Source organism: Cariama cristata, unplaced genomic scaffold (assembly GCF_000690535.1).
Source record: "Cariama cristata isolate BGI_N322 unplaced genomic scaffold, ASM69053v1 scaffold33057, whole genome shotgun sequence".
In the NCBI taxonomy this organism is placed as follows: domain Eukaryota; kingdom Metazoa; phylum Chordata; class Aves; order Cariamiformes; family Cariamidae; genus Cariama; species Cariama cristata.
Genome location: NW_009625497.1, coordinates 1 through 11,551, shown reverse-complemented (window position 1 = coordinate 11,551; position 11,551 = coordinate 1). Strand labels below are relative to the sequence as shown.

The 11,551-nt window shown below is 39.5% G+C and overlaps 1 protein-coding gene across 1 annotated transcript; it reads right to left on the bottom strand.

The window, feature by feature from the left end:
- Positions 1 to 4,614: 4,614 nt before the first annotated feature.
- TMEM129 (transmembrane protein 129, E3 ubiquitin protein ligase) lies at positions 4,615 to 11,022 on the bottom strand (the record flags this gene model as incomplete). Its single annotated transcript, XM_009703631.1, has 3 exons — positions 4,615 to 5,249; positions 7,982 to 8,141; positions 10,548 to 11,022. Coding segments are annotated over 3 exons (884 nt in total), but the record flags the coding sequence as incomplete, so codon positions are not given.
- Positions 11,023 to 11,551: the final 529 nt, after the last annotated feature.

Here is an 11,551-nt window from a genome sequence, read left to right as displayed (position 1 = left end):
TGCCGCCAGGCAGGTAAGGGACGTGAGGCGAAAGCGTTAGTAAGGCGGGAGGCAAACGTACGTTGCTCCTGTCAAAAAGCCGATCGGGTTTTACAGAGGGAGGGCGGGAGGAAGGCGTCGCGTCGTGCTGCCCACGCTCCGGTGAGGCGGCAGGGGGGGGGGCCCTCACGCCAAGGACAGCATTTCCCTCAGAGCCTCTCCCCTGCTCCCACCCAGCTGGGGGGCGGCTGCACCCCCAGGCCCGCCCCACTCGCTAACCTAGTGAAAACCCAGCACTGACATCAGTGCGTTACCTCATTTAATAGCCAAGGATTCAGTTTTGGGCAAGTTAAGTCTTCTGCTGTATGCCATGACTGAATCAGCTCAGCAAAGGGGGTTGAAGGGCACCACAACGTACGTGTCCCGTGTTTCGTACCATTAATGGAATGCCCTACGTTCTTGTATTGCCCGCACTTGCTAACGTATCTAAGCAAGGCCACAGTAAAAACATTGTTTTGTGCAGGACACAGCGTTGCTATATGCCAGTGCTCCCCTGGAAAGCCAAATTTCTAGTCATCACCCCTGCTGATGTCCTGATATCCAGTGTCACTCCTTCTCCCTTGATAGTTTGGGAAAGTATTTGGGGTTTTTCTTCCCCAGATACATACGTAGATTTTACACACCTTCCTTCATTTACGCAACCATCTGCATTCAGGTTATAATAGGAAAATGCATCAAAGAAGGAATTACCAGGTGCACCTTCAGGAGAATTTAAGCCCTCTTTGTATTCACATGTTCTCAGCTAAAACATTGCATACAGGTAAGTCAGTCTGATTTCCACCCATATAAAGTTTTAACTGGCAAAGATAACTTTAAAATGAAAACCAGAAATCCTACATAAAATCAATGTATTTTTATTCAGCTCTCTGAAGAGTTTTAAGATTAACTACATGTATTCATTAAGCCTTTTCCTTAAAGGCTATCCAAATAATACTGTCCATTTTAAAATAGGTAAGCTATCTAGGTTAAAAAAAGGGGGGGGGGGGGGGGGTAATAACCACAAATAATAAACCCTGTGGTATATCTTTGGAAGAAAATGTCATGTAATGCATGTAAGAGCTTGAATATTTGTATCTCAAATATAAATATATCAAAGTCAACATTTCTTAAGAAATGGTACTCAGAACTTAAGTCAGTTATGTCTTACTAAGGTTTAGCCTGACTGGAATGGCACATAGCTGCAATCTATCAAATTTCAATACAATAAAAATACTCATATTGAGGAGATCACATAATAACCTGGTGTTTTTGTTTCAAGTTACGGCAAGCCTCATGGTAAACAACTGCATTGACATAATGGATTCAAAATACATCCTGCTTGGACAAAATGCCTTTTTTGGGTTAGCAAACTATGTTAACTTAAAAAAAAAAATCAACAGATAACATTTTGCCAATATTTTCTGGAATGCTACAATTGCAGAAATAACACAACTGTGGAAATAAATAATATAGCCACTGCCCATGTTTTCAGAAACACCTGTTCAGCTGCAGCACATAGGGAAATATGCGCCATACATGTATACACACACAAGGGGTATTTATACTGACACTGTGCACCCACATCTAGGTTGTCTTATTGTAACGACATTACATTTATATAATGTACTTCAGGTTACTAACATTGCCCACACACAAGTCAACGATGTGGAAAAGCATACACACAGCTGAAAAAGCAACACTAAATCACTAATAATTCAAAAATTCTTTAAGTAAATATTTTAGCCCATCACATTAACTTGGTTCATTTTTCTCTTAGAAAAGTGCTGTAAAAAGACCAATTCTAAACCTTATCCTTATGTTTAAGAAACATTATCAAGATTGGGTGGGAGGCAATGTATTTCTTTTTACTGCAAACAGAAAGAGATATTCTCTACAAACAGCCCTATATGTCTATGTGGTTCATTGGATGATGACCTGAAGCTATCACAAAGACAAATGCCTATTTTTGTACTCTCTTATTCTCACGTTCAGTGATTTATCCAAGACAAATAAGACATCACATAACTGTGCAGGGAGAGGTCACAGTTGCTCGTTCTACTGTCTCTTAAGAAGGACATGTCATATGGATTTTTAAAAAGTTGGTTCTCTAACACAGCCTTTAAGAAACTTACAAACTTTAGAGGCATGCGAGATTACTTGAGAATTTAAACTTGGAAAATATGCTTGTTTTAAGGAATTTAAGCCAGGCACTATTAGGAACATAAATAATAATTTTATTTTGGTAATTATCACTAAGTTTTCTAAGAGGCACTTCTGTGGATAGAGCACTACTGTTAAAAGATGCAAGAGTATTATACATTTATGACTGTTACTTTGTTGTACTGTTATACTGGCAAAAGAAGTAAGATGAATAAAAGCAAAGTTCCACTGAAATGAAAACTTCCAATCAATTCAAACTAAAGCGCAACTCCACTGCACAAGCAATTAGGAGACTAAAGCTCTCATTACACGGCATACTATTGACAACTGACCTATTTTTCTTGTATAAAACCACCTGCAACTACATGTATCTATTATCTAAGTTTCTCAAGGCCTTTACAATTTTAACTTCATATATCTTTACCATAAATATTTTTATTCCAAACAGGCAAAGAGCTGTAGGAATTTAATGACTGTCAGTGACAAAACCACAACTCCAAAATCCTACCCTCTTCTGCAACTATTTAAAGGACCACATTCCTTATATTTGTGCCACATTATATAAACTTTCAGAAGTAAATGGTACAAAATGCTTATCTGTAAAGGCCGCTATGTAGTGAGAAGGTGCATGTCAGATGACACCACCCAGCCCTGTAAGAATCTTCCAAAAGTTAAAAAATCCTGCAGAGACCATTTCAAACTTCCCAATAACTTTCCCACAGAAGTACTGGAAAATATTTTAAATTCAATCCCTGATGAGCTCCTTCATTTTTTATGAATTTTCAGACTCGTCAACAAATCTCTCTGAGACTCAGGAACTCAATTTAATCCTGTTCAGATGAAGGGGGAGATGCCACTTAAGATCTCTTTGAGAAAGAGAGACAAATCCATACTACCAGTCTTGGTGTCAAATTTTCACTCAATACAAATCAAAACAGCAGGTAATGAAAAACAGAACAATCACCCTTATTAATAGGTAGTACAGATAATTGCATAGTAGGTGTTGTATATGTAACAACTGAGAGATGCTCAAGCAATTGGTATCCTTAAACCCAAACAGTTTGGACTTCTGTAAGTGCGTATTCTTCAAACAAACAAACACACACATACCAATAATATAACATCTACGTTAGTTCTGAAATGATGCTGTCAAATCTGTTCTCTATTCCTTATCCGTCTCCAAGATACGGCTTGCAGCCACAGTCATAACCATTTCCTGGCTGGCTGGCTCTAAGTGCAGTTCAGTGCATCCACCACACAATCTGTAGCTCGGCTGAGACTCTACTGAAATTCTTCACGGTTGCGCTTGCAGTACTTGTACTGTTTTTAACATCCTGCTACCTATTCCTGCTCAAAGCAGTTGCCTGTCATGGTAATCAAGATGTTTTTGTGTAATCACTGGCATGTCATCTATGCCAGATGAGATCCTTCTGAATATACAGGTGGGAGGTATTAGGGCTTTTATTCTCCTAGACTAACACATTAACATACTCCTTTCTCTCGCTATTTGACCCACCTCTCTGCCTGAGGTTACTACCCTTCTAAGCTGGACAAGCCAAGCAAACAAATACCTGCACCTCAGCCCCTGCAGTGCACAGGTCAGCGTAAGAACTCACACATTCACCAGCAGCTCGAGGCTTTCCACCAAGCAGTATGCCAACTGTTCATTGAAGGGTCTGGTGGACAGCTAGAACACTAAGCACTGCATTTATGTCTAGGAGCAGGGCTCTCTTAAATGTATGGAAAATGCTTTGACTTTAATTTACAAATTATTCTGATGCAGATCAGATCAAGAAGTGTGCATCAGTAGCATATGAATATTAAAACAGCAACTACTGCTTATGATCAGTCTTTGAATTGCAAGCCTGAAACACTTTCATTAATGATAGTCATTATTCCAGCATCTAGCATGGCAACTTAAACCTTTGTGATCCTGGCATCTCTTCCAGGGGAAAGGTTACCCCTCAGAAAAAGCTTACAGGCTTTGAAATATCTGAGCATTCTTTCAGAGTATCTACACAGTTCAGATGTTTGCTGCACTTCCTTCAAACGTATGAAAAGTAGTCCATCACCTAAAGAGCACTGAAACCCTAAGCAATGTAGCTCCTCGAAACCAGATTTAACGATGCATAGCATTAGCAGTGTAAGTAAATGGGGTATGTTTCTGAATCCTTCTGTTGTTTGAAATAAAGACATCCATCAAAAAATAAGCTAGCAGCAGATTAATGGAATAAAAGGTCCCTATGGGAGTTGTACATATTCAGGGATTAAATTCCTTAGCGTACAGAAACCGATCTCCTTTTTAAGTGGAAGGGACCAGCAGAAGGAACATGACTGGTATACTTGTTCAATGAACACTTTGCAAAGATTAATGAGGACTTTAGAAATGGATTAAAGAACAAAAGTATCAATAAAGTCTAACCAAAAGTAATTTTCTCAGTTAGCCCTTTACTAAAAAATCAAAATCCAAGTTAAATTTAAAAATTTAAAGAATTTAACCTATGTTAAAACTTGAAAAGAGAATAGTACCACAAATATAGAGGGATACCCTTATTCCATCCAAGACATAAGAAAGCAAAATATGAGTTTAAAAGAAAAAAAATTCCAGAAACTGACACCTGGTGAATAAAAACCAAAGATACAGGTAAAAATGGAGAGGAACTCAAAAGATTTACATCTGTTTTCAACACTGTAAAAGAAAGCTTTGGAGATTGCACCCCTGTAGAACACGAAGTCTCAGAAACAAATCTAACAGGCCTTTTAACCAAACCCACTATGAAATACAATCAAATTTAAAAAGTTAAAACATACCCAAATATTATTCATCGTATTATGCAAACATCTAAAATGCAAAATTTGGCTCGGCAAGTCGGACAAGGCACTTGGCTCGACAGCCAGGTCTCTGGGTGCTGCTGATCCTGTCGGCTCGCAAACCATTTGCCCATGCAGGTGAGGCACCACATGGGACGACAGTAGCATTGCTGGCATTCCCCTTCATTTGGCTCCTGGCAGTTCTTGATGAGCTTGATGTTAGCAATAGTCTGCATACACCCTATGCACGGCTCCAGCTCCTAAAGGAGGAGAAAAACATCAAAATCATGAACTGCAGAGAATGGTTTCTGTTACTGCTCTTCAAAGGCTTTTAGAAAATTATCTGCGCACAACCATAGCAAGAACCTGAATTGGGCAGAGCCTCAACGCGGAACTGCCCCACCAGAAGATACCAAATAGTTTCATCTGAAGAGCCATGTTTTATTAGAACACCCTCTAATGAATGAGAACAATGTATCTCTTTAAACAGAACACCCAGAACTGCTGCATGACACTGATTAAACAGAAATGACTGAAAATAAACATTCTTTCTCTCTCTGAAGAGCTCCACCTGTTTCCAGAGCCCAGCAGCCAGAGCAAGGTAAGCAAGGAGCCATCTTTATCATTCAGACACACTATTTTTCAAAAAACATACCAATATAAAGTAAGGAAAATAAACAAAGCAAACAGTTCTTACCACTTACTACAGCAAATGGCTCTTCTTATCTTCCCTCTTTGTAAGTAAGAGACATAAATAACAGAGGAAATTTGGGATCTGCTGAACACAATGGGCACTCATCTTGAAGGACCAGAAATTGACTTAATTTTTCTTGGATAATATTGGAATAATTGATATTTCCCCACAGTTAATTATGCCACGTGAACTTGCATATAGGGAGATCATCTTGCTATAAAGTGTTTTAGAATTAATAAACAATAATTAGCATTTCCCATGTGTCTTCAGCCAAAGCTCTCCAGGAACTTGACGAAGTTCAAAAGACAGCACACTGAACAGGCATGGAGACCTGAATCCTACTCATACTGCTAGTGGTGTAACAAAAAGCAGCTCTGCTTTGTGGTCTCTAGTTCCAACCTCCAGTGTCTCTTCCCTTGTCAGCTCAAGTCTCTGTTCAACCACACTGGCAGTGTGACTGTGGAGTGGATTCAGATGAAAACTAGTCATCTTTCTTTGCCTCTTTTCACCTCAATCATTTCCCCCAACCAGGTACATTGCAGACAAAGTCTTCTGTCAATGTGGGGACGAGGAGCGAGTAGGAAGCAGAGCTGCTTCTTTCAGAAGCTGTATCAGCTTCAACTTGAGAAATTAGGGCTTATGTTAGTTTTTAGGCACAAAAAACTCCAACATAGAAAGGTTAACTAACTTTTTTAATTTATTCATGGAGCTTCAGAATAGGGAAAAATCGCATGTTGTATTTTTAAGGTCCATATCACAATTTCTGATGTTATTTATCACTCAATGTCAAACGAAAGGTTCAGTAGCTCAGCTGACACTTAATGTGTCACAAATTAAAAGCCCTGCAAGAAAGCAACTCTCTCAAATGAATAGTATCTTCTCTTTATTTTGAACATCTCTTTTCACTGTACTCTGGCACTGCAATCAGAACGCACAACCACACGATGTGCAGACATAGCTGATCCGGTTTTATTTTAGCTTGTTCATGTAACCATGCAGTGAAGACACCACATAAGCTGCACGAGACTACCAAAGATACCAAGCACTCACTCCATTAGCTGAAACATCTGACACAGACTTACTGCAAGGTCACCAGAACTAGTTTAATTAGTTAACTCTGGTACATTGAACAGTGGTCTAGTCACACTTCTGATTGCTGCACAAGTATAATAATGACCAGGTCTCCACAAGTATTACTTAAGGTAGGACTCTATGGCATTACTTACAATTAAAGCAAGTCCCAATTAAGAATCATTAATTTATTTCAGCAGAAGATCCAGCAAAACCCAGCTGTCTAGAAAAGCAAGATGTAATGGAGCAAACTGCCTAAAGAACAGTAACAAGAGTTGTGATTCTAGCTCCCCATAAACCTTCTGGAAATGTAACCTCATAATTTCTAAATGTTTTCAAGTAAAATTTTTATGGAAATTATTATAGGGGACTTTCTTCCACTGTGCTATTTCTCAGGTCTCAAAAATGTAACGCTCACAATACAGTTCATCTCCTCACAGAAGGAACAGAAGCAGCAGCCAGAACTACATTTATTACACGTTTACTGAAATGGAAGATGAGCCCTTGTGATGGATGCACCCATCCTAAGTGACCAGAACTTTGGTTCAGGCATCACCGACAAAGAGGCCTGACTGGCATCAGCCCTGCTGTGCAGATCTTAAGAAATTGTGCTAGGCCTATCTTCTCAGAAAGTTAAGATATAGCCTAAATTCCTTATCAGAAGCTAATGATGCCAGTCTGAGCTGGAACTAGAAAAAACTAAAACTGCTACAGCTGCACACCCTCACTGAAGGGGAGTTTGACTACGAAGCAATCATTTTACACCATTAATATCCATAGCCCCCCTGAGCCCATTGAACTCTCCTGTATGGCAGTGGGCTGCATGGTGGTGATCTCCCTTAGGTAGGATGCCTCTCAAGATTATTTCTTGAGGTCAAGAGTTCTCTTACCTGGCATCTGTTCTCTACAGTGAGGTAAGTGACATCTTATATTAGATCTAAAGCATATTGTATACAAGCTAGCTTAATTATTAGAAGTGCAGTAAGTAGTGGAGTGTTTGACTGCTGTCTAAATTACCATTTAATTACTGTTTGATACTGTTTAATTATTAATAATCATCATTTAATCAGTGTTTAATAAAACCTTTTGGTTAACCGAACAATGACTTCTCTTAATAATTCACCTGCGACAACCCTAAGTAAACAGTTATCAATTACACAGCAATCACAGGCTCACTTATATTGAAAAGTATAATTATTACAGTCTCACATGGATAGAAAGTCTCACCTGAGTGCTTGGAACAGCATACATCTGGTTAATTTCCACCAGAGATGTAAAGGTTTCTAGAAATAAATCACTAAGGCTTTGATGGATCACAACATTAGCTGCATTGCTGATGGGAGCACGGAGCTTTTCTCGGAGCTCCCCATACTCTGTGGAGTTCAACCTGAAGAAGAAAAGATGGAACAAAATGTTACTGTGATTATCCATTCAAATACCTGGATAGTACACTGCAGATGTTAACATCAGAGAAGTGAATCCACGGAAAAGAGATTTAGGTTGGTACATACTAGTCAGAATAAATACACAGTGAGCATTTTGTTTTTCTGTTTAGTAGTTGTTTTTGACACAACTTGGACAACAGAACACTCTGTCCTCCTTCATATCTGTGTCAGATTGCAACAGGATATGCCAGAGATTAGCTAAAACATCATACAAAAATAAAGGAAGACTTTTTTGAAGTAATCAGCATGAACAAAAGCAATACAGGCACATAAATCACGCATTAACTGTAAAGTACTGCATGCACAACTTCCATCCACCTTTTTAGTGCCCGTTTACTTAGGCCATATCTAAATTCTAGTTTATAAACTCTTGAGGACAGAAATTACAGTTATATCATGTGGCATGTATCACAAGGTGATATAGTACGTATACATATCAGAAGAATGTCAATCAGTATCAGCTTCTGTGATTTTATGATACAATTTTAGATAAAACATGAGATTTCACAAAGGTTACAAACAGCTGCTGAATGTGACTTACACTTTGATTTAAGGTTGTAACAAGCTGCGTTTCACACTAGGTTGCTTCTGCTAAATTAAGTCTAAGTGAGGCCCACAGACCTCAAGTGGCACATGAGACCTTGTGCAGATCCTGTAGTGACACATTACTGTTGTTACCCCTTTTTAATTTAACAGTTCTGAACTGTAGATTCAGAACTCCCCAGCTCAATGTTTCCACTCATTAAACAGCTTTCATAGAGAAGCCCTGGGAACATCGCCCTGAAATTCCTCATTCTTCCTACCGCTCACTGAGTTCCCGGAGCCCAGTACAATGTAACGCTGGCCTAGCTTTAGTTCCCAGTGGTCTCCATTGTTTTAGCTACTATAGGATAATGTTGGTTGTTAACAGATGCTATCCGTGCAAATAACAGAGACCTTTCTATCCAGAGGAAAAATTCACATTGAACACACAGGGAAATGTGGCCTGCCTGCACAAAAGCATTTTTCTTCCAGAAACATCCCACTGTATCCAATTCTGATTCTGGATCCTATGTCCTTAACAGGGTAATTTTGTCCTATGGCACTTTTCTTAAATCCTTTATGACTACATTCTAGCAGAGATTTGCTATTTCTGACACATTTATAATAAGAACTTTTAAACACTGTTCTCAGTGCTGCTCTGTTTGGCCACAAAATAAAATTTTGGGGTTTGGATTTTTTTTTTTCCCCCTAAAAGGAACTGTCAAAGCAGCCATGAATTTCTCAGCTGGGGATGTAGTTTTATCATTCTGGCATTGAAGCACTTACAGAAGAAGATCATTAGTTGTTTAATACTTATTTGGTCACCACTCTCACAGGTCTATAAAAGTCTCCTCTTTTCTTAGGATTGTCACACTTACCTTAACTAACCTCTTGTTCTGAGCTCTGTTCACCTGGATACCCAACACAATCACCTCCCTGCTTTCCTCATGCTTACCAGGACCCCTCTGCTCACCTACAAGTCTGGTGATTGGCCTACTTTTAGTTACCTAGTACATAAGTGCTGCTGACATACAAATTTACAGCAGACAGACACTCAAATGCCTTTTCAAATATATAGTTCTAGGAGCACTAACATGGCTTTGTGTACTATTTTTAATGACAGGACGACAATAAAGAGTTTAGCACCCTTCTACTCAGCGTTACAGGTTTCTGCAGAACTTGTACTTTTCCCTAGCTACACAGAGAGACTGCTGAAAAAAATAGCATGGGCCCTTGGAAAACAAGCCCTAACAGTTCACAGCACATTTGCTATGATTTACTGCTACGAGAACACATAAATCAGAAATGGACAAAAATTACTTCCTTGCTTTAAGGGCAGTTGGCTTGCAGTAGCTCAGTGAGAACTCTTCTACGCAGTGACAAAATTATGAGCCTTGAACAGAAGGTGGGGGAAAAAAAAGTCATCGGTGAACAACAGCCAGTTTTAGAGAAATAACTAGTTCTCCTCCCCCATAATTTAGAAGACCAAAGATTCTCTCTTTCATTCCTGTTCTCCATCTTTCACCTAAGTGTTTCCAGTTACTTCTTTCTGCATCTAGCACAATCCTCTTCCTAAGAATGGACCAAATAGGGCAGTCCCTCTGTTTAACCATTGTGCATTCAATACTGTAGGTGTATGAATCTTTCTAAACAACTTTTCTCCACCGCACTGCGTGGCAGAACTGCACATACGGCATCTCTGAACACCAGGCAGGAAGCAAAAAAGGAAGGCACGAGACCCAGGGAGTCTTCATATCTGCACAAAAAAGCCCTCCATCAGCACCATCAAAGAGCAGTTTTATAACATAGCAGGGTAGTTGTTTTACCGGATATCAAATGCCTTCACGTAGGGATTAATACTGGCAACACGGATGGTGAGGAACTGCACAGGCAAATTTGAGTCTGGGGTGAGTTCATGCTGTCTGGAGTCTGTCACGGTCAAATGAATGTCCTGCTGCTGGGCAACATGTAAACAGTAGGTGGTCACTTTAATCACCCATGTGTCTGTAACAATCACCCTAGCTCCTGGGGCTCCGGTAGCAAATTTGTCGATTCTCCTAAATTCTGTATTGATGGAAGAAGCTACTGCCCTCCAACCCGACTGTGGGAGAGCATGAACAGCGAGCGTTCGGGCTAATGGATGATTATTCCAACCTTTCCGTGACCAGTAATATGCCAGGGCGCTGGTGACTGCTGGAAAGAGAACAGCGAAGAAGAAAAAAGTTTTCCATCCTTTTGAAGCCAGGTAGAAAAAACAAAGATGTTTTTCAGGTGCAGCAAAGCACATACCAAGGTAATAACCTGCAAGGAAAAAGACTTACTTTCAGAAAGCAATTAAGTACACGCATAAACACATATCCCTGAATCATATAGTTATCTAAGCAGTGAGCTCACCTCCAGGAGAGATATTGTACTTCTGGACAACAACTCAAATTCAAGCCTCTTGTCCTAAGCAATCTGAGGTAAATTCTTATCTGTCACTGATTTTTACCAGAATTACGTAGCTACATGAAGCTGATTTAGATTTGCAGGTTAAATAAAATTACCTGCAAGATGCTACTTTTACCAGAATGATACACCTAAAGGCAGCTGATTTGAATTTGCTGGTTGAATAACATTACCTGTAAGATGCCACTTAGTTTTAGCAGAATTATATGGCTAAAGGAAGCCGATTTGAACTCGCTGGTTAAATAAAATTCTATTCCTTTGTAACTGCACGTACTCCGATGCAGCCAACTAGTTACAAAGCTTAGGGTGTACATTACAAGGCAGCTTGAGCAATACTAAAATACTCTATTTCCAAGATGTATAGTGTAACTTGATTCACCCG